This window comes from Electrona antarctica, assembly GCF_951216825.1.
Source record: "Electrona antarctica genome assembly, chromosome: 11".
Taxonomy (NCBI): Eukaryota; Metazoa; Chordata; class Actinopteri; order Myctophiformes; family Myctophidae; genus Electrona; species Electrona antarctica.
This window is the reverse complement of record NC_136792.1, coordinates 25497500-25523270: the sequence shown is the minus strand read 5'-3', so window position 1 is coordinate 25523270 and position 25771 is coordinate 25497500. Positions and strand designations below refer to the sequence as shown.

The window sequence follows — 25771 nt, the reverse complement described above, 5'->3', positions numbered from 1 at the left end:
TCGGACCGCTGATTCGAACTGGCAACCTTCCGGTATCAAGACCGCTCCGCAATCCGTTCGGCCACCGCTGCCGCTGACACCATAGTCATCTCCCTTCTAAAAGAAAATATTTTTTATTTTATTTTAACCATGAAACTGATGAAAAAATGAATAACCATACCTCGTGATCAGTGATCACTCCAACATCCCACACAGTTCTTCTTGAGTCCAAGTGGACATTTGTCCACTTTGGAAATTAGGTCACATGCAGTGATCTTGACCTTTGACAACATACTTCTAATCAGTTCATCCTTGATGGTTGGGCGTTGTGCCATTTTGCCAAATTTTATCAAATTCCCTCAAGGGGTTTGCTGGGCCGGACAGCACGGACTCACACATCCATGAGCGGCAACCGGCAACGTGCCGGATACGTTTCGCAAATGTGTGAGTCCGGCCTCGAGCAGCGACGGCTCCAGAAAATTGTGACTGGGGGTGCTATGGGGGGGCTGGCTATTTAGAGGGGGGGCTAATGAATCTTGGTTTACATAGAAGTCAGTCAATTGGGCTTGTTTTGAGGGGGGGCTTGGGGGGGGGGGCTAAGCCTCCACCAGAGGGGGCTAAAGCCTCCCCCCTGGAGCCGTCCCTGTCCTCGAGACGATGTGTTCACAAGGTCAGGACAGATGGACGGACGGACACATTATTGTATTAATAGATAGATGATTCTTACTGCTTTGATGTGGGAAATGTTATCACCATCACGCTTGCAATCAATATTCTTCGGCAACACTAGACACTAGTCAAGTCATTCAACACTAGACACTAGTCAAGTCATTCAACAGCCTACAAAAAAAGAAGAAAAAAAAGAAAAGACCCTGACTGGAAATATATTTTCTGAAAATATTCCTATTTTAAAATATATTTATTGGGCAATTTATAGTTCTAGTATTAGGGAATAATTTGAAATATAGTATAATATAATCAATAATTTAAAAACATTTAAAAATGTGTTTACTAAACCGATGGAACAAGTTGTTGGAGTAAAGGTATACTATAAAGAAAGTGTATTTTCTCCGCCACCACAACCTGTAAGTATAGGCTAGTGTCCTAGTGAAGTCTAAAATCACATTTTACATAACGGTAAAACAGTCTTGAGGTGGATGTATCATATCTGACAGGAAATGGTACAATATTTCATGCGTTTCAAACTAGAGGAAGTGTCTGGCGGTTGGCAAAAAGCAGAATGTCTGTGGTTGTTGTTTAGCTCCATGTCAGCAGTCTTGCAAAACAAAATACAAGTTACATACAGGCATTTACTTTGCCCTGTGTTAATATATATATACACACACACACACACACACACACACACACACACACACACACACACACACACACACACACACACACACACACACACACACACACACACACACACACACACACACACACACACACACACACACACACACACACACACACACACACACACACACACACACACACACACACACATGTGTATATGCATGTGTTTTTTCACTGTTTGTTTTGGTAGATACTAGACAGCGAGAGGGCAACGTATTTCTGCAGGTAAACACCACACTACCCCAGCGGCTGATGACTGCTGATAGATGGAAATATTGTGTATAAGAAAAGTATAATTGTTTAATGTAAACACAAAGTTACATGCCTTTAAAAGTGGTTAAACATATTTTGATACTATTATAAAATATAGCTGGCGACCGCCTGGAACCCCCTCACGGATCCTTGAGGCTCCCCAGACCCCACTTTGACAACCACACTGGTCAAGGGTCTTCCAGCAACCATGAGAAGATTGAAAATGGTTTCTCCAAACCCACTGAATGGACACACCTATGGAGTGTCCCTAAATTTGCACTCCTGGTCATGGAGTAAAGGTAAAGGTGGACCTTAAAACTGTTTAAGTGCCAGGGACGTTAAGACGAGCTGAATCTAATTATGCACTGATTGCCAGGGACATTAAGACGAGTTAAAAAAAATACATTATTATTATTATTATTTTTTTTAATCCATATTTTGAAAATTCCTCTAATCTGGTGTGCAGGTGATGACATGCACATGACATGCACAATATCATTACATTTTCTTTCTTTTATCCCAATATAAAATGGGCTAAAATGGCACCCAGGACCAAAACTGGTGTCCACCCCCTGGCCCTGAAAGAGTGTATGCCATTTTTGTGCTTTTGTTTTGTACATTTTATTTGTAGTGCACTTTACATTTTAAGATAATCTCAAAGTTCTACAGAGTAAAACAATTGGCCTAAAACAACATACTACCATGAAGAAAATGGGAAAAAGAAGGGGGAAAAATCACATTGAGGCCTCAATGTAAGGTAAAGAATGTTTTGTTAAAAAAGGAAAGTCATCCATTCCCTCTTAAAGACTTTGGTGCTCTCTAGTGGTCAGGGAGGGCATTCCACATTCGGGGAGCAGCATCTGAGCAGAGAGCCCCCTTGTGGTGGTGGTGTGTGTGTGTGTGTGTGTGTGTGTGTGTGTGTGTGTGTGTGTGTGTGTGTGTGTGTGTGTGTGTGTGTGTGTGTGTGTGTGTGTGTGTGTGTGTGTGTGTGTGTGTGTGTGCGTGTGTGTGTGCTCGCACGCGGCAGTGTTAGTGTTTCTGACATGGATCCTACTATGTGATGATCATTGCAATCAAGAAAAGTCCATACACTTGGCTGCCACATGATGTCATGTCTGAAAGCCACTCTTACATATCGCGAATCTCCACAGTCATGACTGGAAAAATAAGGTCGCGAATACAAGCGGCCGAAATTAGTTTTCTTCAACGGGTGGCTGGCATCTCCCTAAGAGATAGGGTGAGAAGTTCAGTCATGCGAGAGAGACTCGGAGTAGAGTCACTGCTTTTTCACTTGGAAATGAGCCAGCTTAGGTGGTTCGGGGTGTGGTTAGGATGCCTCTCGGGCGTCTCCCTAGGGAGGTCCTCGAGGCACGTCCCACTGGGAGGAGACCCCGGGGCAGACCAAGGTGCAGTTGGAGGAATCACATCGACTCACTGGCCATTGAACGCCTCGGGATCCCCCAGGAGGAAGTTACTAATGTTGCTCTGGAGAGGGAAGTCTGGAGCTCTCTGGTGGAGCTGTTGCCCCGCGACCCGACTATGGATAAGCGGTTGAAGATGGATGGACACACTTATTCGACCCCTCCTGCAAGTCCCAGTACAGAGAGGACTTAATACATTACATTACATTACATTAGGCCTACAGTCATTTAGCAGACGCTTTTATCCAAAGCGACTTACAATAAGTGTATTCAACATAGGTAGGGAACAAAAACTACTAATCACCAGAAGTCTTTAGTGCATTTTCTGCAAAAACAAGCAACCAAGAGTATACCTAGCGCTAAGGTAAAAGTGCAATATATCAGCTACCTATTTCCTTAAACAGATGAGACAAAATAGCTAAATCAAATGAGCATGAGCTAAAACAATTAACTAAACAAGATCTGTACATGTTGTAATATTCTGTACATGTTTTTTGTTTGGTGTTCATAATAGTAACTTTGGGAAATGTGTTTATTTGCTGGTTTCTCAGTCTTTCGGAAGAGATGTTCAAGTACCAGTGCTCTGAAAAGAAAAAGGGAATATAAAGTGTTTCAAAATATGTCTAAAGGCAGAAAAAGAAACGGAATTGTGACATATTGTCATCCGACAGGCTGACAAGGGTGGTAGTATAGTACTGGTAGTTGTCCAAAACGCCAGTGATTATAGTTGTGAAATCATAAGACAACCCACTGATCCCACTAATCAGTTCAGATCACTTGTGCATGATAAACTTGACTATAGTTCAATAACAATGAAATTGGTAAAAAAAAAAAAAATTATTCATGAAAACCCGACCACCCTGTTATTCCAGTTATTTATACTCTTCCCAAAATCCACAAACCACAAACTGTTCCTTTGGTTGGGAGACCCAGTGGGCTAGGTTCTTTGACCAACAATGTTTCTACCTTTGTAGACCATTTGTTAAAACCATGGGTCGTTTCTCTCTCTTCCTATACTAGAGATTCTATAGATTTTATTAATACATTATATCAATGTACCCTCTGATTGCCTTTTGGTTACACTCGATGTTGCCAATATACTAACATTCCCCACAGGTGGTATTGAGGCAGTTAAATATTTTCTCAGACAAAAGGACCCGCTGGATAAACCCAGTAGGCCTACTGCTTGCATTTAGCATTTGTGAACTGACCGAACTTTTGTTCTCACTACCAATTATTTTAAATTTAAAGATGACTTTTATCTACAAACTAAGGGCACTGCTATGAGCAGCACAATGGCTCCCAACTATGCCAATTTATAAATGGGTTTGTTTGAGCATTCTTTTGTTCTGAATCCTGAGGTTAACCCCTGCCATACTTCCATATATTGTCAATGCCAACGCTATTTAACTATTTCAATTCATGTATTGAACACCTTGAACACACTCTTGAATTCAGTGACTCACAGGTTAGTTTTTTTTATGTTTTGGTGAAAAATGAGGGGGCCTCGTTACAGACGGATTTATACCATAAGCCCACTGATAGGAATACTTTACTTCATGGGGACAGTTTCCACCCTGGACAATTATCAGAAGTCACCTGCTAGAAGAGTTTGTAGCTCAGATCAAAGTTATCAGAGGCAAGCAGATGATTTGACTAATAGATTTTTAACACGTGGGTATAATTTATGCAACGTTTCAACCGACTAGGTCTTCATCAGGCAATATTTGCCTGATGAAGGCAATATTTGCCTGATGAAGGCAATATTTGCCTGATGAAGACCTAGTCGGTCGAAATGTTGCATTTTTTGTTGCCTTAAAATAAAGTAAGTCTCCATAGAGCTCTACAAACTGGTGTGCGGCCTGATGTTTGCCTTGATGCCTGACATCCAGCACCTGGCCTGAATATAGGCACACAATCTCCTCTGTGATATTGTTTTCATGTCATCATTCTTGTCCATATGCTGTGTCCTTTTTTATTTTGTACTGTTTGTACTATTTTGTACTTGACGGTAGGCCTACCTTACCATACATTTTCTTTATTCTGGTCACTTCCAGTTCCTGTAGGCTGTGTTTAGATTTGTTTACCCTTTTGAAATGTTATAGGCCTATTGTGTTTGGTAAGGTTTGCAGTAAGAGTAAATTATCCATTGTCCTGCACCTCTAGTCTGTACCACCTTACCCTTGACTTCCGTAAAGTATTAAAATTTAACAGTTGGCCTTAGTGCCACGTACTATTAGCTCCATTCTACTCAGTCTGACTCCATAGTTGTGGTGGGTGTGTCAGTTTAATTACCCTCATTGCAAAAATGGCTTGTTCATTATCAAACTCGCCCCTATGTGTATATAACACGCCTACTTTGATGTTGTACCTATTTGGGGTCGAAACGTTGTCATCCTACTCCTGAAATAAAATAAAAAGGAGAATAACAAAGAGTGAAGTCATGCTTGCTGGTTGATGGTTCCTAAGTAGCAGACAGAAGGTCTGAGGTTGAGTGCCCTCTGGCGCTAAGAGCTCCTCTGAAGTGTCAGCCCTGAGCATCCGTGCATGTGTGAAAGAGAGAGTGTGTGTGTGTGTGTGTGCGTGCGTGCGTGCACGTGCGTGCGCGCTCAAGGGAACATGAGCTTCAAGCAGGCCCTGTCCATTTCTTAGAGAAAGATTTATAATCTAAAACCCAAAGAAACATGTGTGGGTGTCGTAGCCTAGAGATTATGCCAGTGATCGACCTAATGGCAATAAACTCTCCGGCGGTTGACAAATTGCCATCGCCATTTTTCTCTCTCTGTGAAATGCACTTAGAGCGACCATTATTTTGAATATGACGATGTAGGGGACACTTGCTGCCAGTGTAAATCTAGCTCAGGGGGCCAGCTAATATAATATCAGTGGCAGATTACATCAAATGAGCAGCACATACTGTACACAGCCAGCCAAAACCCCAGGGCTCAGCTGGCCTATGTATTATATACGCACACACACTAGACGATAATGATCACATTTTCATATTTATATCTGCTCTTTATTGAGTTTATGCTGCGCAAACGTTAATGCATGGGAGTAGGCGTGCGCACACGCACACGCACACGCACACACACACACACACACACACACACACACACACACACACCTATCTGTTTGCAGAACCACACAACAAACACATCAACACGAGCAATGAGCCAAAGCTAATGGGTATACTGGTATATTTTCCATGATTTAATGTATGAGATACAACCAAACAAAGGACATAAAGTATGCACTACCGTTAACCACAGATGCACATAGAGCTACAATTTAATATCAATTCAACGTTACATCAAAACATCACCCAGGCAAGAGTTTATTTTTTTTGTCAACGGTGGTTGGTGCTGGGGTTAGGGGCTAGGACTTTTAAAAATGAGGCAAGGGGCAAGCCACTGATTGCAGTTGGCAAATAATTTGAATTATGTTTTGTGTGCATTATATTTGTATGCCTGTACCTGTGCCTTTCATCCAAAAATGAAATAAAAATGTATTAAAAAAAAAGTGAAAAAAGTTCATAGACGTGGATGAATGAACAGAATAGCAAATGTGAAATGGTAGTAAAACCAGTGTTAAATGTAACTTTTCGTAAACTCAAGACTAGTGTACAAATGTCAATAAGCATTGACAAAAAGCATTGGAAATATGTCTCATAATATACATAATATACATAAATACCTCAACATTACATACCGTAGCACTGACAAAGACGATCTTTTATGAATATAAAAATCTATTTTCTTGATAATAATTCTGCTCTTAAAAGCAGGTACATCGACTATGAACAATGAAATGACAGAAACTGCATTACAAGACCAAATGATAATCCACTAATGACAGATATGTCTAAAAAAACACACTTTAAAATCAGTTTGTCATGTTTCATTTGCATTTAACACCTTTGCCCCAAGATCAGTGGCTCTCCCTTCCTGTGGACAGAGATTCCGAGTCTTCCTTAATGGGTTGCATTCTAGCCATCATTTAGAATGATGCATATGCATCATTCTAAACCTCCATGCATATGCAAATGCATAGAGGTAGTTTCCGTGGCCTACTGGCAGCATGTATACGAAATCTGGCACAGATCGGTCCAGCAGCCTGCGAGTTTAGCCCCAGACAGACATACAGACACCCAGACAGGGGCGAGTTGCGCACCAGCAGTGTGAGAATCCGTTATCTATTTCAGAATGGCATACATACAGAAGTACTTGGCAATGAAAGTAAATGAGACTATGTTGAGTCAATGACATTTGCATCTAGAAATGTTGATATGAAACGTCACGTGCTTCTGCTTTTAAAGTACTAATTTTAAATGTGAAAACAATCAGTATAGAGCAACTGCATGGCCTTTACCTAAAATGTTACCAGAAACTAGTTTTGGAAACTATTTTCTGATAACAAAGACATCAGGGGCAGAAGGGTCGCTAAACTGCCTTGGTTGAAATATTTGATTGTGCTCCATATGTCTTTAGCCTCGCACTGACCTGACCTCCTAAAACAATACACAAATAGACCACCCTCTTGTGCAGTCTGCTGCCAGCAGTAGCCTACTAAATAACGTCATTCCACATTTCCCCCTAACAACCGCAAATCGTGTCCATAACACTGTCACACCCTCTACCGCGACGGGCCGAGCAGGCCTGTTACAATTTACAAACACGGGCCAATAAACACGTCTTTCACACCCCAGACAAGGTGGTCTCATTGAGGGTTGTGGTGGTGTCGTCTATTATGCAGAGCTGCCTCTGGCCGCGATGGGCTTGCCTGGGCCTTTGGTGGTCCAGGAACAGGCGTCGGGCCGCGGCGCGGTACTTGCGGGACATGAGGTTGTAGAGCACAGGGTTAATGGAGGCGCTGAGGTAGCAGAGAACCATGGAGGCCACGTTGAAGTCCTGGCTGAGCTTGGCCGTCTCATAGGTGTCCACCTGAGCAAAGAGGTTCCTGCCGATGTGATAGGGCAGCCAGCAGACGGCAAAGGCCAGCACCACCACCACTGAGGACAGGAGACAGAGGGACAGGAAGGTGAGAAGGGTGTACCGTGTACGTCTGTGTGTGTGTGTGTGTGTGTGTGTGTGTGTGTGCGTGCGTGCGTGCGTGCGTGCGTGCGTGCGTGCGTGCGTGCGTGCGTGCGTGCGTGCGTGCGTGCGTGCGTGCGTGTGTGCGTGCCAAGCCCCTAGAGCGGCTGGCCAACATTGAAGCCACCAAACTCTACTGGCCAAAGCTGGAACTGCAGGTGGGCGTTTTTTGCCCATGCATGTAGCACGAGTAAACCCCGCGCAGCTGGGGTTTAAAACAGAGCACTCATTAGCACTTCCGCATGTTGGACACCAAATGTTGCCAACAACCCGCCCACTATAATGGAGCTGTGCTGAAGCTCTGAATAGACAATATAGACAACATGCATGACGCTTATAACAGCTTATTCAGTTTTCAACTGAAACCACTCATTTTCACTTCCGTCCCTACAACTAAAACGACTAATGAACAGATGGATGTTGCGAGAAGAACAGACACATTTACTGTGCAGAGTTGCAACAAGGACGAGTCAAGTATGCACTTTTAAGCCATCTTCACCACCTGCTTTCACATTTTTAATTCCCTCTCTGACTGAAGAAGTGCTATTTAATTACTTTTGGCTTAGAACAGCGGTGCTGTTTAATAAACCTCTTCACACTTGACAACAACAACATTCTAAATGGGTCCATGTTCATTTCCTGTTGCAGTGTTTGTGACCATCAGTACCTGACAGGATATAAACGTGATTAATTTAGAAAAACAGAGAACCTGCCTTGCATAATAAAAAACCTGTACTGGACAATCTTAGATAAACCTGGTCATAAATATGTTTCAAGTGTGGAGTTCAACATTAAGGATTAAAATATGAAATAGTTTACAAACTATAGCCAACCAGGTGAATTTGTTAAAGTTTTTATCTGACAAATAGAAACACTGGTATCAAACACAAAATTCTTGATACCAGAATCTCCCCTCTCCCATTCTCTCTCTCTCCCTTTTTTAAGATTGAGGGATGGATGATGGCTGCGTGACGACCCATCATTAAAAAACAGCCGAGGAACTCTGTTCAATTAGGGTTGATTCATGGAGGCCTCTGATGACAGTCCAATTACGGATTCGACAAATGTGGACATAAAAGGCAAGCAGGCCCGATGACGGCATGAGCTCTGAGCAGCCAGCTAATGAGCCACATTAATATCATAAGTTGATTAAATAGTTGACAAAAACTGATTAGCTGGGTTACAGTCTGTTACTGTAAAAGCATTGCATTTGTCCTGCACAACATGCCAGAGCTGCAAATGAAGAGGGCATAATCATTTAGCTTCAGACTCAAGAGGAAACTGGTTATTGGGGGAAGCACAGTAATATCCGCAGTGTTCATTGAAACTCAAAAAGAGACTGGTAAGCTCCAATTGTCTACTCAGTCTCACTGTGTGGTAAACGTGTTGTAGTACGGAACCTCTGGACTGAATTTGGTAACCATGATATGCCATTTAAGATGTGGCTATAGGTGATGTGCAATATCACGATCAATCAATCAATCAATCAATCAATCAATCAATCAATCAATCTTAATGGCTACTTAAACCCTACTGTATATACAGTACTTCCCTGACTGGGTAATGGTTCCCCAAGGTCTATCCTTTCCTTTTCCCTCTAGTCTACACCAAGTCTCTTCAACACAAATAGCTGTTCTACAAGCTTACGTGTCAGTCACAGAGAATGCTCACCTATTTGTATTTATTTTGTATATGTATATGTAATATGTACAATGTACATCCATAATTAGTTTGAGGGGCTTTTGAAATTACGTCATATGGCACAGCCTTGTCTATGGACGTTTAATGTTTGTTTACAGCACTTGAAAAACAAACATTACCAGAGCACCAGGTGCCCATTTCTTTTTAACAAGACAAATAAAGAAGAACAAAATTAAACATTAAAAGTGGCACTGGTAACCGGTAATAAAGATACGATTCATAGGGAGATACGAGGCAATCCAATTATCTATAATTCTATCAGAGTGTGGCGACAGATTACCATACACGTAGGGAGAGGAAACCAAAGGTCATTGCTAATACCAATCTCTAGCAACCATGAATTTGGACCTGGGTGCAGTTCGGCCATCTTTAAGACCTGGCACTCACTAGGGCTTTGTGTATTGGGAGACCTGTTTAGAGATGGTGTTCTGATGTCGTTTCAGCAATTGCAGACACAGTTTAACCTCCCAAGAGAACATTGTTTTGGTTTCCTGCAAATACGAAACTCACTACAGCTGCCAACACCACTGGGCTCCCTTTACAGTAAAACAGAACATTTCTTATGCAACTGTAGTAAGGTATCACATTTCATTTCATCGTTTTACTCACTGCTGTACTCACTGGACTCCCAGGAGTTACCATCCCTCCGTAAATGGGAGAGAGATTTTAACAATGAATATATTGAAGATGACTGGCAAGAGGCCATTGACTCAGTTAAAAAGGTTTATACCTGTAACAGACTAAGAGAAACACAATATAAAATTCTTCACAGATTACACATCACACCTGTGTTACTAAACTAAATGGACCGTTCAATATCTCCTTTATGTTCGAAATGTCAAACAGATCTGGGTACCTACTATCACTACTTTTGGGAATGTAAGTGTATATCCAGGTGTTGGGGCCAAGTGGCACGTGAGATAAGCGACATTTTCAAGGTGAAAATAAAGAAGGATCCGGGAGCTTTCTTACTGGGACTCCCGTCAAAAGAAATTCATTTGACACCCTTACAATTCAAACTATTTGATAAACTTCTACTTTCAGCCCGGAAATGCATTCTGATAAATTGGATTAAGCATAAGCCCCCATCTATACAAATGTGGTATAGAGAGATCTTCGGTGTGCTACCCCATGAAAGACAATGCAGAGAGGAAACGACGCTTCCTTTCAGGGGGTGTGGGCCCCATTATTAGACTATTTTCCTACTGAAATTTCTCGGATCCTTCTAAAGGCCCAATGCCCCATTGATTGGACAGACCTAGGATAGGAAAGAAAAATTTATGTCTACATGTGAATGGGCTCGAGGCATGTGCAATACTGTGGCTGTCTTGGTTTGCTTTCCTTTTTTGCTTGTTTTTCTTTCTGTTTTGCTTCTTATGGTGTGGATGATGGCATAGATGAACTGGAGGAACCCCCCCCCCCCCCCCCCCCCCTGTCCCAATGTTTGTTTTGTCTGCCTGTAAAGTATGTATTTTGTAAAGTAAGTAACTGTACGTGAACATTTTTAAAAACCAATAAAAATATTAAAACGAAAAGTGAAAAAAAGAAACCTAAAGTAATCAATTCAATCGATTAAAGAAAACAATCGATAATTTAATAAAAACATTGTGGAAATAGCACATAGAAAGAGCTTGCAGATCTACTATTTCCATACTATTATTTACTTTTTTCTCGACAGTGTTATGCGACAAAAGTATAAAATAGTGCTTATTTAATACATCGGTTAATCGATGTAAAACATACTTCTCGAATAATCGCCAAGAAATAAATGGTTGTAGCCCTACTTCTCATAATTTAGTTAGTTTATTTTATTTCGGTCATTTGTTAATAATAATCACTCACAGTAAGTGATTAGTAAGTGATTAAAGTAAGTACTTTTCTTAATATACACTTACTCCACTGCGTCTTAAGAGTCAAATATTGTACTTTTTACTCCACTACAATTATTAGAACATTTTAGTTACTAATTACTTTGTAGATTTGGATTATTATTTAAAAAAACATAGATTAATAACCACCATATTTAAACTTTGAAATCTGTGAAATGGGACATTCTGCATAATGGGTACTTTTGCTTTTGTTACTTTGAGTATAGCCAATACCTTTATACTTTTACGCAAATACGTTTTGAATACCATGCTTTTTACTGGTAACAGAGTATGGCTACATTGCAGCGTTGAGACTTTTATTTAAGTAAAACATGCAAGTACTTTTTACCACCACCGCACTCACCTAGGATCTTGACTGTCTGCCTGTGGGAGCGCTCTCTGGCCACGGCGCACGGGCCGCCCTGCAGGTCCTTCCTGCTGTTCCACAGCCTGCAGCCGATGGAGCCGTACAGGAAGATCAGGCAGAACATGGGGCAGAAGAAGTAGGTGGTGGACACCCACAGCATGATGTGCAGCTGTCCTGAGCTGATGGCGTCCGCCGTGTGCTTGCACTGGCCCGTGTTGTAGTCCGGCCACGTCATGTTGTCGTACTCCACCCCCACCAGGAAGAGCGTGGGTGCGGCCGACCCCAGGGCGAACACCCACAGCGCCAGGATGACGTACTGCACCCGCCGCTTGGTCACCACCACCTTGGCACGCAGCGGGAAGCAGATGGCCAGGTAGCGCTCGATGCTGAGCGCCGTGATGTGCAGGATGGTGGCGTACGTGCAGCCCTCGCTGATGTAGTGGTAGAAGCGGCACACGGCCTCGCCGAACATCCACGGCACGTACCGCCACAGGCGGTAGAGGTCGAAGGGCAGGCAGAGGAAGATGGCCAGGTCAGACACAGCCATGCTGGACAGGTAGAGGTTGGTGGTGGTCTTCATGTCCTTGAAGTGCTGGATGATGAGGATGGTCATGGTGTTTCCCGTCACGCCGACGGCAAAGATGAGGATGCAGATGATGGTGACGGGCACGAGGGTGGAGGTGGGGAACAGCGAGCCCTCGTAGTGGTGGGCGTCAATGGCGTAGGCGTAGGGGTCGATGGCTTCTGGGCCGCCGGAGCCGACCTCCACCTGGGCTCCGAGGGTCCAGGGCATGCTGCTTGGGATGGCAGGGCCAAGGGTTACGGGAGGAACCTTTGAGCTATCAGTGTGCGAAGGGCTCCACATCAACAATCGATGAAAGACAGAAAAGTGAGATCAAACAGGAAAACCAGAAATAAAATAAATAAATGTTATCGCTAGTGATGTTACTCATTAAAAGCACCTTCTTTTTTTAGGATGGTTTCTTTTTTTTAAATAGATTTTCTTAATACATGTGTCTTGTTTTTAATGTCTGAGGTCTATATTATTGTCATATCTGGTTTGTAATTGGACTTCTGTATTTCCCTTGCTGCAAAACAAATTTACCTTTGAGTACAAATAAAGAACTCTTGAATCGTGATCCCCTTAAATAAACAAAACACCACAAATTCAGATGCAGGCAATATATATATATATATACACACACACACACACACACACACACACACACACAAAAGCAAGGCTTTACCTTTGAGAAACAACAAGGCGTTTTGTTCCCCCCTAGTCTCTGGTGGTCTTCTCCTTTCAATGTGTCGATGAACAGAGTGGGAGTGAGAGAAATGAATGGAGAGGCTGAGGCTGGCACAGCCGATTCGCTGTGTTGAGATGACAGCCGAGCTCTGGCGAGACTAGAGGCTAAATGATAGAGCACCTCCTCGAACGCACCCTAAACAGTTAAAGAGCAGTCCCTGTGTGTGTGTGTGTGTGTGTGTGTTAGTGTTTGTGAATAAATAGTGTATCCTGATGCATTGGCTGTATGTGGGAAAGTGTCCTTTCTTATGTCACCAAATTAAATCAATCAATCAATTATCAAGGATTAAGAGATAAAGATAATTTTCTCAAACAGTTTCATGCCAATGATTCCCAAATGGATATGCATTTGGCCACAGGTCCAAATCTGAAAATATGTTGTGTCAGGGTTTCACACAAGAGATTTAACTATTTAAATTGCCACCGTCTATAAGAGGGATAGGAGATGCATTGGGTGTTGGGGGGACCTCCTATCTCCTAACTTGAGCTTTATTTGGGTAAAGTGATGATAATATAAGGACACATTCAAGTACCGTATCTGACAAGGTATGTCACCATACCGACTTTGATGAGGCGGTATTGAGTTCTAAAACTTTTTTTTCCCCATTTCCTGACATATTATTGTTCACTTTTTTTCAAAAATAGCAGACCTACAAAGCTCGTAGCGCGCCACTCGGTGGCGCGCTATGAGCTTGTAGATCTGCTATTTTTCAATAGCTAAATTATAACATGTTTAAAACACCAAAAGGGGTTCCCGCCCAAAATGGGTTAACTGTCCTTTGCGCAGATCACGCAAACCTCAGCAAAAAGAAAAGGACAATATCGATGGCCTCCAACTGTACGTGGCTTCTGTGTGCGGTTAGGGTTACAGAGTAATAAGTAGTATTGCGGCGAGTCGGAATTGCAATGCGAAGGAATAGCGGGGATCGAGTCCTATGTCTGCCGCGTCAGGAAGTTGCCATTGAAAAGGAAAGCACTGTTTGCACTATTGTGAACGACACCACGTTACGGAGCCATTCCACTAAGTCAAATCACTCCATCCATACATACGACAGCAGAGAGACCCACTGACCCCACAGAACCCTACAACAAAGAGGTCAATCTCTGTTGTCCAACTCTGAGGTAGCCGGCCCGTCATCATGGATCTACACAGGGCCCACTGTAATTCAAAACTCTGAAAAGGTTCAGGAAGTTGACTGAATCACTGAAGGGTGAAAGAGCAACCTATATGACTGGATTCAAATTGCTGGAGGGAGGGGTGAGGCTGCTTTTGATACCCCCTTACTGGCCAATCATACTTGTTTTATATCAGCTTCTGGTCAGACTTAATTGGTCTCACACCACCACTCACAGCAACATGTACAGTTTGATGGTTGAGTCTTACCAGATCCATGTCCCACATGGCATGAGCTTGACCTCAGAAGCTGTTTGTTAGACAGAGAGTGTTTACTCAGGTCAGAGTGACACGACAAGCAGAGTTTGTAGGACAGTTTCTTGAATAATGCTTTCCCAATCCGTCTATAAACAAGACCTAAGCAGCATGTAGATTGTAGAGTGGAAACATTTGTCAACTGCCACTGAATTACAATGCTACAATGAGACGCGGCTCATTGTCGCTGCCGGAGAATGCACTTGCTCCTTCTGCAGTCCGTTTCTCTTCCCAGGTTGGCAGAGAGTCTGACGCCCAGGATTACATAAGATAATACTGTATGAAAAAAAATGGGTTGCAAAAAAACCCCCAAAAACACTACATACACCATAGTATTCCTATAACAATATGCGAACATTCAGCAAAATTAGGCAAAAATGTACAAGCCCACAATGCATCCCAGTTAATGCCTTTCGGTGAAGAGATTCGGTGTGGAGGAAAAAAGGGGAGGGGACCGAGTATAGACCCCCGGGGGAGACCCAGGGTCCACCGTGGTTAAACAGCCTCCTTCTGATTTTCATCTGGCAAATTTAGAAGAAATTCAAGATACAATCACTAAGTGACCTAATGGGTGCCACAGTAAACTATGACGTAGTGGGTGCCACAGTAAACCATGACGTAGTGGGTGCCACAGTAAACCATGACGTAGTGGGTGCCACAGTAAACTATGACGTAGTGGGTGCCACAGTAAACCATGACGTAGTGGGTGCCACAGTAAACTATGACGTAGTGGGTGCCACAGTAAACTATGACGTAGTGGGTGCCACAGTAAACCATGACGTAGTGGCAGCCAAGTCTATGGACTTTTTACGGAACTTTGATGACACATGATTACTTCATCATCAGACATACATCATGATAAAAGGCGCCACTCAATTCACACAAGTGTGATTTATTTTTCCTCCAACTTCCACAGGTGTCTTATGAAACCATGTTGCCACATTGATGAACATAAGAAAAAGCCAGAACTTCAAAAGGTGATTAAGAATTATAAATCTTTTATTGTGCATGGATCCTTTGTCAATATCATGGCTATACAGATACACTTTAGATACATACCTATGATTATACATTTTTTTTCCCATAACGAACATTTTAAAGTGATATGTCTGGTATTATGTAGAGTATAACAAATTTTCATTGGAATGTACGGTGTATGAGGTAACTGCAAACATTAAAATTACATAAAAATGGTCTCTTTTTGTGCATATTTTATTTTATTATATATATAAAATATATATATATATTATATATATATTATATATATTATTTTTTTGTAGCGTTTTGTTTTTGTACGTCTCCACAGCCAAAAGGTAAGTTTCACCTCCGGGGCGAGGAGATATTAAAATGGCACACGTTGCAATCACTATCAAAAATAGGATTTTTTTTTATTCTTTAAATGAAAAAGAGAAGACATTTTCTTTTTGCAGAATGTCTTGAAAAGACCAAATCATGTAATTCTCCAACACGTTTTGCAAGGTACCTGCATTTCATTGACGGTTGCAACAGCAGTTTTATTTTTTAAATAGTTTTTTTTTCCTGCCCATTAACCAAACACAACACTAGACCCTACTGTCAGATTACTACTGAAGACTCAGCGTCAGCAATCTGTTACAAATACTTAAACACACAGAGAGAAAAAGGCAAAAATTTAGATTCACATGAAGCACATGAGATAACACAATTTTTGTAATCTGCCGTTCGCTTTCCATGGTGCATGAGTACTCAAGGATTATTTTTCTCTGGAGAGTTACAGACTTATATTAACTTCCACATTATAAAAAATAGACTTCACACATGTATGACCTGACAAAAGAAAAGAAACAAAATGAATGCCTAGAACCTACATTTTCAAATTTATATTCTCATGATTATGCACCTTCACTAACATGAAATAAATGTTTTGATTAAGAGTAAAAATAAAAAACAAAATAAAATTAAATACAAAAAGAAAAATATTTAAATAAAAGTAATAATTATGAAAACTTAAGAGAAATAAAGAAAATGCTCCCAAGATGCACCCCCCTCTCTTCAATCAATTAAGGCCTCTGAAACAACTGTTCCTCATACGCTTCTCTTTTCTTGAGACAGATTGCTGTTTCAGTGACACGTGATGGGATACTACGACGTTTAAAAACACCCCCCCCCCCAAAAAAACAAAAACAAAATATGAGGGCTTGCACAATCTCAAAATGTGTTCTATATAAAATGTATCACAAGACCAAGACACGACCAGCCATGGTTCTTCTTTTCTTTCACTAAGGTGCAAAATCAATTAATGGGAACGAAAAAACAACAACAAGAAAAAAACAGAACATACATGTAAGCATAAATCTTTTTGTGCTGAACAAGGTAATTTTGAAGTAAAGCAGCTGCATGATTGTAAAAAGAAGCTACAGTATAACTATATGATAGTAAAAGTAATTAGGATTTATTGTGTTAGTTTGGTTTTTTTTTTTCTTCTTTTTTTTTCCAACTCACTACCGAGCGATTTTTTTGTTTAGTTTTTCTCCCCAAACGTACAGGTCCTCGTGTCTTACTGTACAAAAATATACTAACATTTCTCCAGTCATTTTTGCATTCTTAAACATTCTCAACATCACAAACGTTTGGAAAGTGCTAAATGAATGCTCTATAATGCGAACAAGAATAATAGATTCCTCATCGCGCAGAGAACAGCAGATCGACAAGCTCACAACGCATCGCAGGAGCGAATGCTTTCCCCGCGATAACAAGAAAACAGAACATACACTAGTATAGAGCCCTGAGGGACTCTGGCCGTATAGGGTTGAAGTGGTTAAGCCTCCGGTGGAGGGAGGGCAGTTCCCTTCACCTGATCCCGGGGCCTCAGAGGGTCATGTGCTGTACCCTCCGTGGCACAAACTACAGTTACATATCTGGACATCCCCCCACTGTGCACTAGCCCCCCACGGTCCCACCATCAAACAGAACATGGGCTGAGATCATGCCTACATAGTACATACACATAGATTTTTGGATCTATCGAAAACATTGTTTCATACTAGACAACACGTCTAGCAACGATAACTATGAATAATTATTAATTTCTATGCACACATCATATGGTTTATGTTGCATAAGGTTTTGTTTTCGGCGTTTTAACCTCGACCCTCCTGTTTCCGAGGGCCCATGTGAGGGGGAATGGAATCCTACCAGCCAATCCATCAGAATGGAATCATAGAGAGCTTGGTTGAAAACTGGTGTGTTGCCCAGTGGGGGTGAATCAGAGCACAAGAGTCACGGCTTTAGTGGGCGCTGCGTTTTCTCGCACCAGAAGTAGCCAATCTACAAGCTCACAAAGTGACGCGCTGCAACAAGTTGTGAGCTTGCAGATCTGCTATTTTCGTTGTGAGACACAATGCGCAACATTAGTATGAATCAGGCTTCGGAAAGAAAGTGTTCCGCACGATTCCCCTACCATCCTGCTTCTGCCTCTATACCCCTAGCTCCCACTCGCGTACGGCTAACGCTATCAAATCTGTCGACGTTGGAAAACATTACAGTAAAAAAGAAAAAGACAAAGTACGTAAAAAACGAATAAATCAAAACAGAAATGAAGGGGAAAGTAAAGCTAATAACCCGCGCGGCGGCTCGGGGGGGGGAGACACGTCACCTCATTTGATGACAAAGTACTGGATGATGAACGCGATGAGGATGGCGATGACGGCGAACACCATGAGGAGGAGGAAGGCGCACTGCTCGTCGCTGAGGCTCCGCCGGGGCCGGCCCGCCTCCGACGCGCCCCGGGCACCGGCGGGGCCCGCGGCGCTGCCGCCCTGCCCGGCCGGGTCGTTGCTGCGCTGGGGGGACAGAGTCACCGTGGGGCTGTAGGGCCCGCTCAGCTCCGGGGCGTCCTGGCACTGCCTGATGGCGCACACCCGGAAGCGGTAGTCGCTGTTGGGCTGCAGGCCGTGGACGTGGTGCGACGTGGCGGGACCTTTGTAGGCCTGAGAACGAGGAATGAGGAGAGGCAGAGAGAGAGTCAAGTGAGAGAGAGACCATGTTTTTTTTAAATCTTTCACAGCGGTGTAAAGTGACTAAGTACATTTAATTCAATTGAATTATTTTTGAGTGGTGCTAACCACTCCATTACGTGACTTTCTGTCGGTCTGTGTGTATTAGCACGGAAGTACCATCGCAATATCGCTGGATGGCGCGTACACACACACACACACACACACACACACACACACACACACACACACACACACACACACACACACACACACACACACACACACACACACACACACACACACACACACACACACACACACACACACACACACACACACACACACACACACACTTTTGGTGCCTTTGTGTGACACTGCTGTATGATCATGTATGACGTTAATTTACAAGAAAAAAGATACAATACGGACATAAGAGGTTTCTGCCAGATAACAACGATATCCACATCCACATCCCCCCCCCCCCCCCCGACCACTCAAAAAATAAAACGGGGACTCGTGCAGAATGACAACGTCATACATCAACGCACTCACATCCACTGAGCTGTCTGATACATTGACATTAGCATAATAGTACGTACATACGCTGGTGCCGGCGATCATTACTCCTGGTTAAGACCGCCGGGGGCTACGGAGAGGGATGAGCTTGTCGTCAGACGCTAGACACCTGGGCCTACTTGTGGACCAATGACCTTTACATAATGGCCAATTTAAAGGCAGCGATGACCGATACAGAGCACCATGACATGGCGCCATAGGCTGCAGTCGCTTCAATGGTGTTGGGTGAAATCAACCCTCAGCTAAATCTCAGAGAAACCCTCCCCTCCCCTAATGGGCAGTGTTTCGCCTTACCGGGCGGGGTTTTTCCTTTTCTTTTACATGACTTGGGCATGTTATAATGAAGTAGACCCTAGAAAAGCATTCCAGCAGCCAGCTCGTAGCATGCCTCATTAGGCAATAGACTTTAAAGCCATATCTCCTGGGTTGAGTGGGTTCAAATCCTGCTCATATCATTTTTGTGTACTTTTTTTGCGGATAAAGTGAAGTTTGCTTTGGTCCGACATGTATTGCGACGTGCTTGCGGTTATGTTTGGGTTTGGGGTAGGGTTAGTAATAGTAATGTTTGACATACAATACATGTTCACCCACATGCGTTGCGACGTGCTTGCGGTTATGTTTAGGTTTGGGGTAGGGTTAGTAATAGTAATGTTTGACATACAATACATGTTCACCCACATGCGTTGCGACGTGCTTGCGGTTATGTTTAGGTTTGGGGTAGGGTTAGTAATAGTAATGTTTGACATACAATACATGTTCACCCACATGCGTTGCGACGTGCTTGCGGTTATGTTTAGGTTTGGGGTAGGGTTAGTAATAGTAATGTTTGACATACAATACATGTTCACCCACATGCGTTGCGACGTGCTTGCGGTTATGTTTAGGTTTGGGGTAGGGTTAGTAATAGTAATGTCCGACATACAGTACACGTTCACCCGTGGCTTTGTGTGGTGCCAGCCACTAAAAGTGACTACTGAGTTGGGCTTGCTGGATGCATGTTCCAACCCGTAGTATGTCTGTCAGAAGACGTTGAGGGGTGAATTCACCCACGTGCAGTCAGACAGCTCATGCCTCTTAGCCCATGTGTAGGTCAAGGTTCAAGGTTCAACTGTATTGTCAACAATAGCAATTTAAATTCATTGTGCGCTAAAAACCAACACAACAGCTACAGTCTCAAGAATACCACGTTAGAGGCCCAGTGTCAAGAGTGATCTTTGTTCCAGTGTTCAACGACAGAAACACAATTAAATCATTGATCGCAATTATTTGAGTGACAAATAATCGTCAAGCTAAATGCCATAATGGTGGCCTACTTTTCATAATGCACAACAAGGTGGATATACCTGTTTGAACTCTGAGTTTCCCAGCATGCTCTGTAGGGTGTAGATGACGGGGTCTCCCTTCATGGGGGGCAGGGGCTCCCAGGTGACCTCACAGGAGTTGTCCTCAGAACGCTCCACCTTTGGGGCTGAGGGAGGGACACAGCATTAATAAAAGAGTGAGCTGTCCACTCCATACAGGTCAGACAGCACACAGTAAAATAACAAATTACAATTCTGCCCAACAGCAACGACATGTGATGGCACACGAGACGAGTGCTTGACGCACATCAGGAACACTTGCGTCAATGACGCTTTCAGTGCGTCACGGCCTGAGAGAAAGAAAGCCATGGTGAGAGAGAGAAAGATATTGAGAGAACAACGTATTCAGCGGTTGGCAACCTGTTCTATCTGGATCAGGTCTCATTGGGATTTGGAGTGCTGTGTGCATTTTCAGAGCATGTTTATTTTAATGATCAATCGATTGTGTTCTGGCTTGGATCAACGAAACTACAGTAAAAGTTCCTATTATTTATCGGTATCAAGGTTTTAAAGCAAAACCATACTATGCTCCAATGAAGGGCAATGTGTGTCCCTATGTCTATTTAGAGTACGACTCTGTCTGTTTATAGTACGATCCATTGACCCCTGCAGATGATTGGGGTCACGTTCGGGTCACACTGTTGAGCAGCCGGCCATTCACACTGAGCAGTCAGCTAATTGGGGTCGCATTTGGGTCACACACCCGAATGAGACCCCACTGACCACCAGCGATCGCCCATCGTCTGTCCAAAAACCGCCGATGGACGATATATTCATGTTATAAAAGTAAAGTGAGAACAGCTCACTGCGGGTTGCAAAAAAGCAAGATCTACAAGATCTCAAGGTGTCGCATCCTGCCTGTTTTTGCAGCGTTGAGAGCTTGTAGATCTGTCTGTTTTTGCAGCGCTGGTGTCAGGGTAACAAAAAAAGATAAATTACAGGCGGAGATGAAGTGAAGTTGAACAGACAAGCAGCAGCAAGCTAAGCTAACATCACCACCATGGCTGGTGACAGTGTTGTTAGCATAGCTTGTTGCAAAGCTAATACTTTGTCACTCGCTCCTCGTCTTTTCCTTTACTTGCATTGAAGCACGTCGGGTGATGAGACACGAGACAGCAGTGTGCATTCTGGTGTAACTGTATATTATTTAAAGCACGATTGTCGATATATTCGTATCGTCACCCAACCCTCAAGGTACCCTCAAGGTACCTTTGAGGGCTGGCGGGAGGAGAGCGTGGGGTGGTGAAGGTACTGTACCTTTGAGGGGGGCGGGAGGAGAGCGTGGGGTGGTGAAGGTGTAAACATTTGAGAAGGGTCCTTCGCCCGCCTCATTAAAGGCCTGGATGCGGAACGTGTACGAGGTAGACTCATTAAGCCTCTGGACTTTGTGAGTGTGGCATGGTCCTTTATACAAGGAGATAAATCTGTAACGACAAGAACAGGGCAGGAAGAGAGAGAGAGAGAGAGAGAGAGAGAGAGAGAGAGAGAGAGGTGAGTGGCATGAAGGTGATGAATAACCGAACAAGACAAATAAGCCTCCCATCTTTAACCACTAAAAGACGCAGTGAAATAAAAAATATGCTTTTCACACTTTTAGAGCATATCCGTGGTCATCATATGGGCAGTCCATAAAAAGCCAATTTTAAGCAAAGCAAGCATGCTTGGCTGGCTGTCTCTCTCACTTGTAAACAAACAGTAGCGTTGCTACACAGGGGTGAGATTCGTCCCATAGCCTGAAGGGATGGACCACTCTGATTGGTTCAGAAATATATAGGCTTCCGTTTCAGACTGAAACTCCAAAATAAAATGACCAAAAAAGCCATTGCAGTCCGACTTTAAAACTTTCAGCTTTCGCTGAAAATGGACCTTGATGTGAAAGAGGTTGAAAACCATATACTGTACCTGCCACTCCTGTCCTCCATCTGCAGCTGGTACTGGAGGGCGTCGGAGGCGGCTGCTTTGGCTGGACCGTCGCCCCACTTGAGCTTGAGGGTCTGGTGGCTGAATGCCGTGCACTCCAGGCGGGGCGGCGGAGGGGGCAGGGGCTTGGTCTTCATCTTGAAGCTGTGGCTGAAGGGGCCCGCTCCCAGGCTGTTCAGGGCCTGGATCCGGATCCTGCTCCCAACAACACACACAGAGAACTAGTGTTGATTTCGTCAAATAAAACTATGACGGAAAATGTTCATCGACTACCTTTTTTCACTGAGGAAAACTAAATAAAAACTAAGCTACGTGAAAAAAAGAAAGAAAACAACTAGGTGCTCAGTGGAGGTGCAAAATGTTTAAAAAGTACGGATGGTTCTTCAAAGATCAAAGGGACTAAAAGGCAGAAGAAAGAGTGGCGATCAGAGCACTCACAAAAAGTGAGGGCGGATATAAAATCAAGGTACTTTATTAAAGACCTAGTGAAATGGAAAATACGTTTTTCACACTTTTAGACCATATCCATGGTCATCATATGGGCATACGTAACAATGGATGCCAAAAAAGGGAACATTTCCATTTTTGTGTATTTTATATCAAAATTTTATTTAATCCAAATTTAATTACTTCATTTGAACAAAAACGTGATGCGTGATGACGTGTAGAGGCTCATTGCTGCGCGACCGTCTAAACACAGGTGGTTTTGATTACAGAACTACTACGTTTTTTTGTCTCATTCAAGAGGACATCCAGACGCATCAACTCGTTTTAAACTTAATCAGCAAGCTAAAATATGTATCTGAAAACATTATAGGTTAGAAATAAGCCATGAGCTTTGCTGCCCGTCTCTCTGTGACATGTAAACAAACCACAAGACGGAGGCAGAGCTACGTCCCATTGGCTGGAGGGATGCGATGTTCTGATTGGTTGAAAACACACAGCTTTGAAACTTCTAAATAAAATGCCTGTATTTTTCATTTCACTGGGTCTTTAAAGTTTAAAACGCCAACATGTTTCGACTCACACAACTTAAGTCTTCATCAGGCGAAGTATATGATACTCATGTTGGCGTTTTAAACTTTAATAAAGTACCTTGATTTTATATCCGCCCTCTCCTCTTCTTTAAACGTTTTTGAGTGCTCGGATCGCTGCTCTTTCTTCTGCAAAAACTAAGCTACGATGACTAAAACTGAGACTAAATATACTGACAATTTACTCGTGTACCGAGACCTAGAATTGCGTAGTTGGTATGCAAAATGTGTGCAGGTTGGCAAGTCTGCAAATGGTGGTCCGTGGCTCAAATGCCCAATAAATAATGGACCTTGGTGTGAAAAAGGTTGAAAACCACTGCCTTAGAGTAACTGGGAGGCTATTCCATCGTAGTCTTCCCTTGATGCAGAGGACATTCATACCTGTAGCTGGTGTCGGGCTGCAGATTCTGAATGATGTGTCTGGTGACGGGGCCCACGGAAACAGGCTGCCGCTCTCCCAGGTCGATCAGGTAGGAGGTGACAGGAGAGCCGTGGTCACAGGGAGGCTCCCACCACAGACCCAGGCAGGTGGAGGGAGAGTAGAGCGTAGCCGCCAGACCCCGTGAACCGTCGTCATCTTCTTCCTCCTCCTCCTCCTCCTCTTCTTCCTCCTCCTCTACATCCGCGGACGTGGCGGTGTAGCCCAGCAGCTCCGCCTCCTTCAGGGCGTGGATGTTGCTGACCGCCGCAGGCACGGAGCACGGCGTCTGGCACAGGACGGCATCACTGAATGGGCCCACGCCAGCCACGTTCACAGCCTGTACACAAGGGTGTATGAGGTCAGAATGTATATATCACTGAATGGGCCCACGCCAGCCACGTTCACAGCCTGTACACAAGGGTGTATGAGGTCAGAATGTATATATACATTATTTCTTTACCATACCCTAGTTGGGTTTGGCGTAAGGGCCTTTCTGTGTGGAGTTTGCATGTTCTCCCGTGTCCCCTAGGGTAGGTACCCTCACAAAATCCTGCTTTTCCTGGTCTCTATACTGCCTCCCCCTGGACAGCCTGATGGAGGGGAAAGGAACTGGTTGGAATAATGTGTTCCTTCCACGCTATATCCTACCGGGGAAACTCCCCCTGTCAGGTGATAAGAAGCGGCCTGCTCACTCCTCATGTATTGAAGGAAGCATGAGCTCAGCTCGTGGCTCTTCCCAGGTTGGCAGAGGGAGAGTAGCTAGTAGGTAGTAGATTAAACAAACGACTTTTCACGACATTTCAAAAACACTACTTCCAAATAATGAAGTCAGAGTCCAAATAATGTAAACTGCTCATTGGGAAATACACACATGTAACCTGGCAAATGAAGGGCTTGGTATCAAACTTAACATGAATAAATATCGGTGAGCAATGGAAAATTTCATAATTTAATCTGAACACTGAATGTCCACACCTGCAGTGATCCCAAAGGAACACAAGGTGGAGGTGTCGCGTCAAACACCAGGGATCTTTTAAGAGTTCCCACACTTGGGATCTGTTTTTCGTTTTCTGGCCAAATAGATAATATTACACCCTATTATATATTGCAAACATCAGTGTAGAGGCAAATGTTATGTCCATAAGTATTGCATTGTTACTTTCAAAATGTAGAAGCCCAAATATGGCTGAGACGTTTAATTCAATTCCTTTGGCTTCCTACAGTAAAGGCCAAGGGAGAATTGGTTGTTTTTCCTCTGAGACACTTTTTGAAAGGACATTTTACCGTATGTTACTTCAGATTTCGCAGTTTGGCCAAAAAGACAACCAAGATAATATGCAATGTTGCAAAACTCTTACCAGCCTAATAGGCTAGAATAGATGATGCCAATGACATCTGATTTATCTACTATACTGTAAATAGCAGATCTACGATCTTGGTAGATCAGCAATGTTTTGGGGTATTATAAACACACAAAGCGCCATTGCTGTAGATGTACGGCAATTGGTCTTTTAGTGCTTATGATTGATCAAGTCATAATGCTACTTACAGTACATTAGCATTGGGTTGCTAAGTGATGTTGTCAACAGCAATGGAGCTGTTTCTTTCGATCGCCTTTATCTCCAATGCCGTGTCCCAGATAGCATTTCTGGTCAAAACAAGGTTTATTCTACGAACGATAGCCAACCCTGTAATCGTCGCGGT

The 25771-nt window shown here is 43.2% G+C and overlaps 2 protein-coding genes across 2 annotated transcripts in view; both read right to left on the bottom strand.

Moving 5' to 3' along the window:
• Nucleotides 1-7708: 7708 nt before the first annotated feature.
• On the bottom strand, nt 7709-12833 carry mlnr (motilin receptor; the record flags this gene model as incomplete). The annotated part of the gene is made up of 2 exons (XM_079513770.1): nt 7709-8022; nt 12038-12833. 2 exons carry the CDS (start codon nt 12831-12833, stop codon nt 7709-7711), a joined length of 1110 nt encoding a protein of 369 aa, XP_079369896.1.
• A 2923-nt stretch (nt 12834-15756) lies between these two features.
• The window catches only part of fndc3a (fibronectin type III domain containing 3A), a 94286-nt gene continuing 84271 nt past the window's right edge, over nt 15757-25771 (bottom strand). The window contains exons 22-26 of the mRNA XM_079513617.1: nt 24028-24404; nt 22595-22807; nt 21950-22116; nt 20675-20799; nt 15757-18746 (exon numbers count right to left, since the gene is read on the bottom strand). Coding sequence (XP_079369743.1) covers nt 18414-18746; nt 20675-20799; nt 21950-22116; nt 22595-22807; nt 24028-24404 — 1215 coding nt within the window. The 3' untranslated portion in view covers nt 15757-18413. The remainder of the gene's footprint in view (nt 18747-20674; nt 20800-21949; nt 22117-22594; nt 22808-24027; nt 24405-25771) is intronic.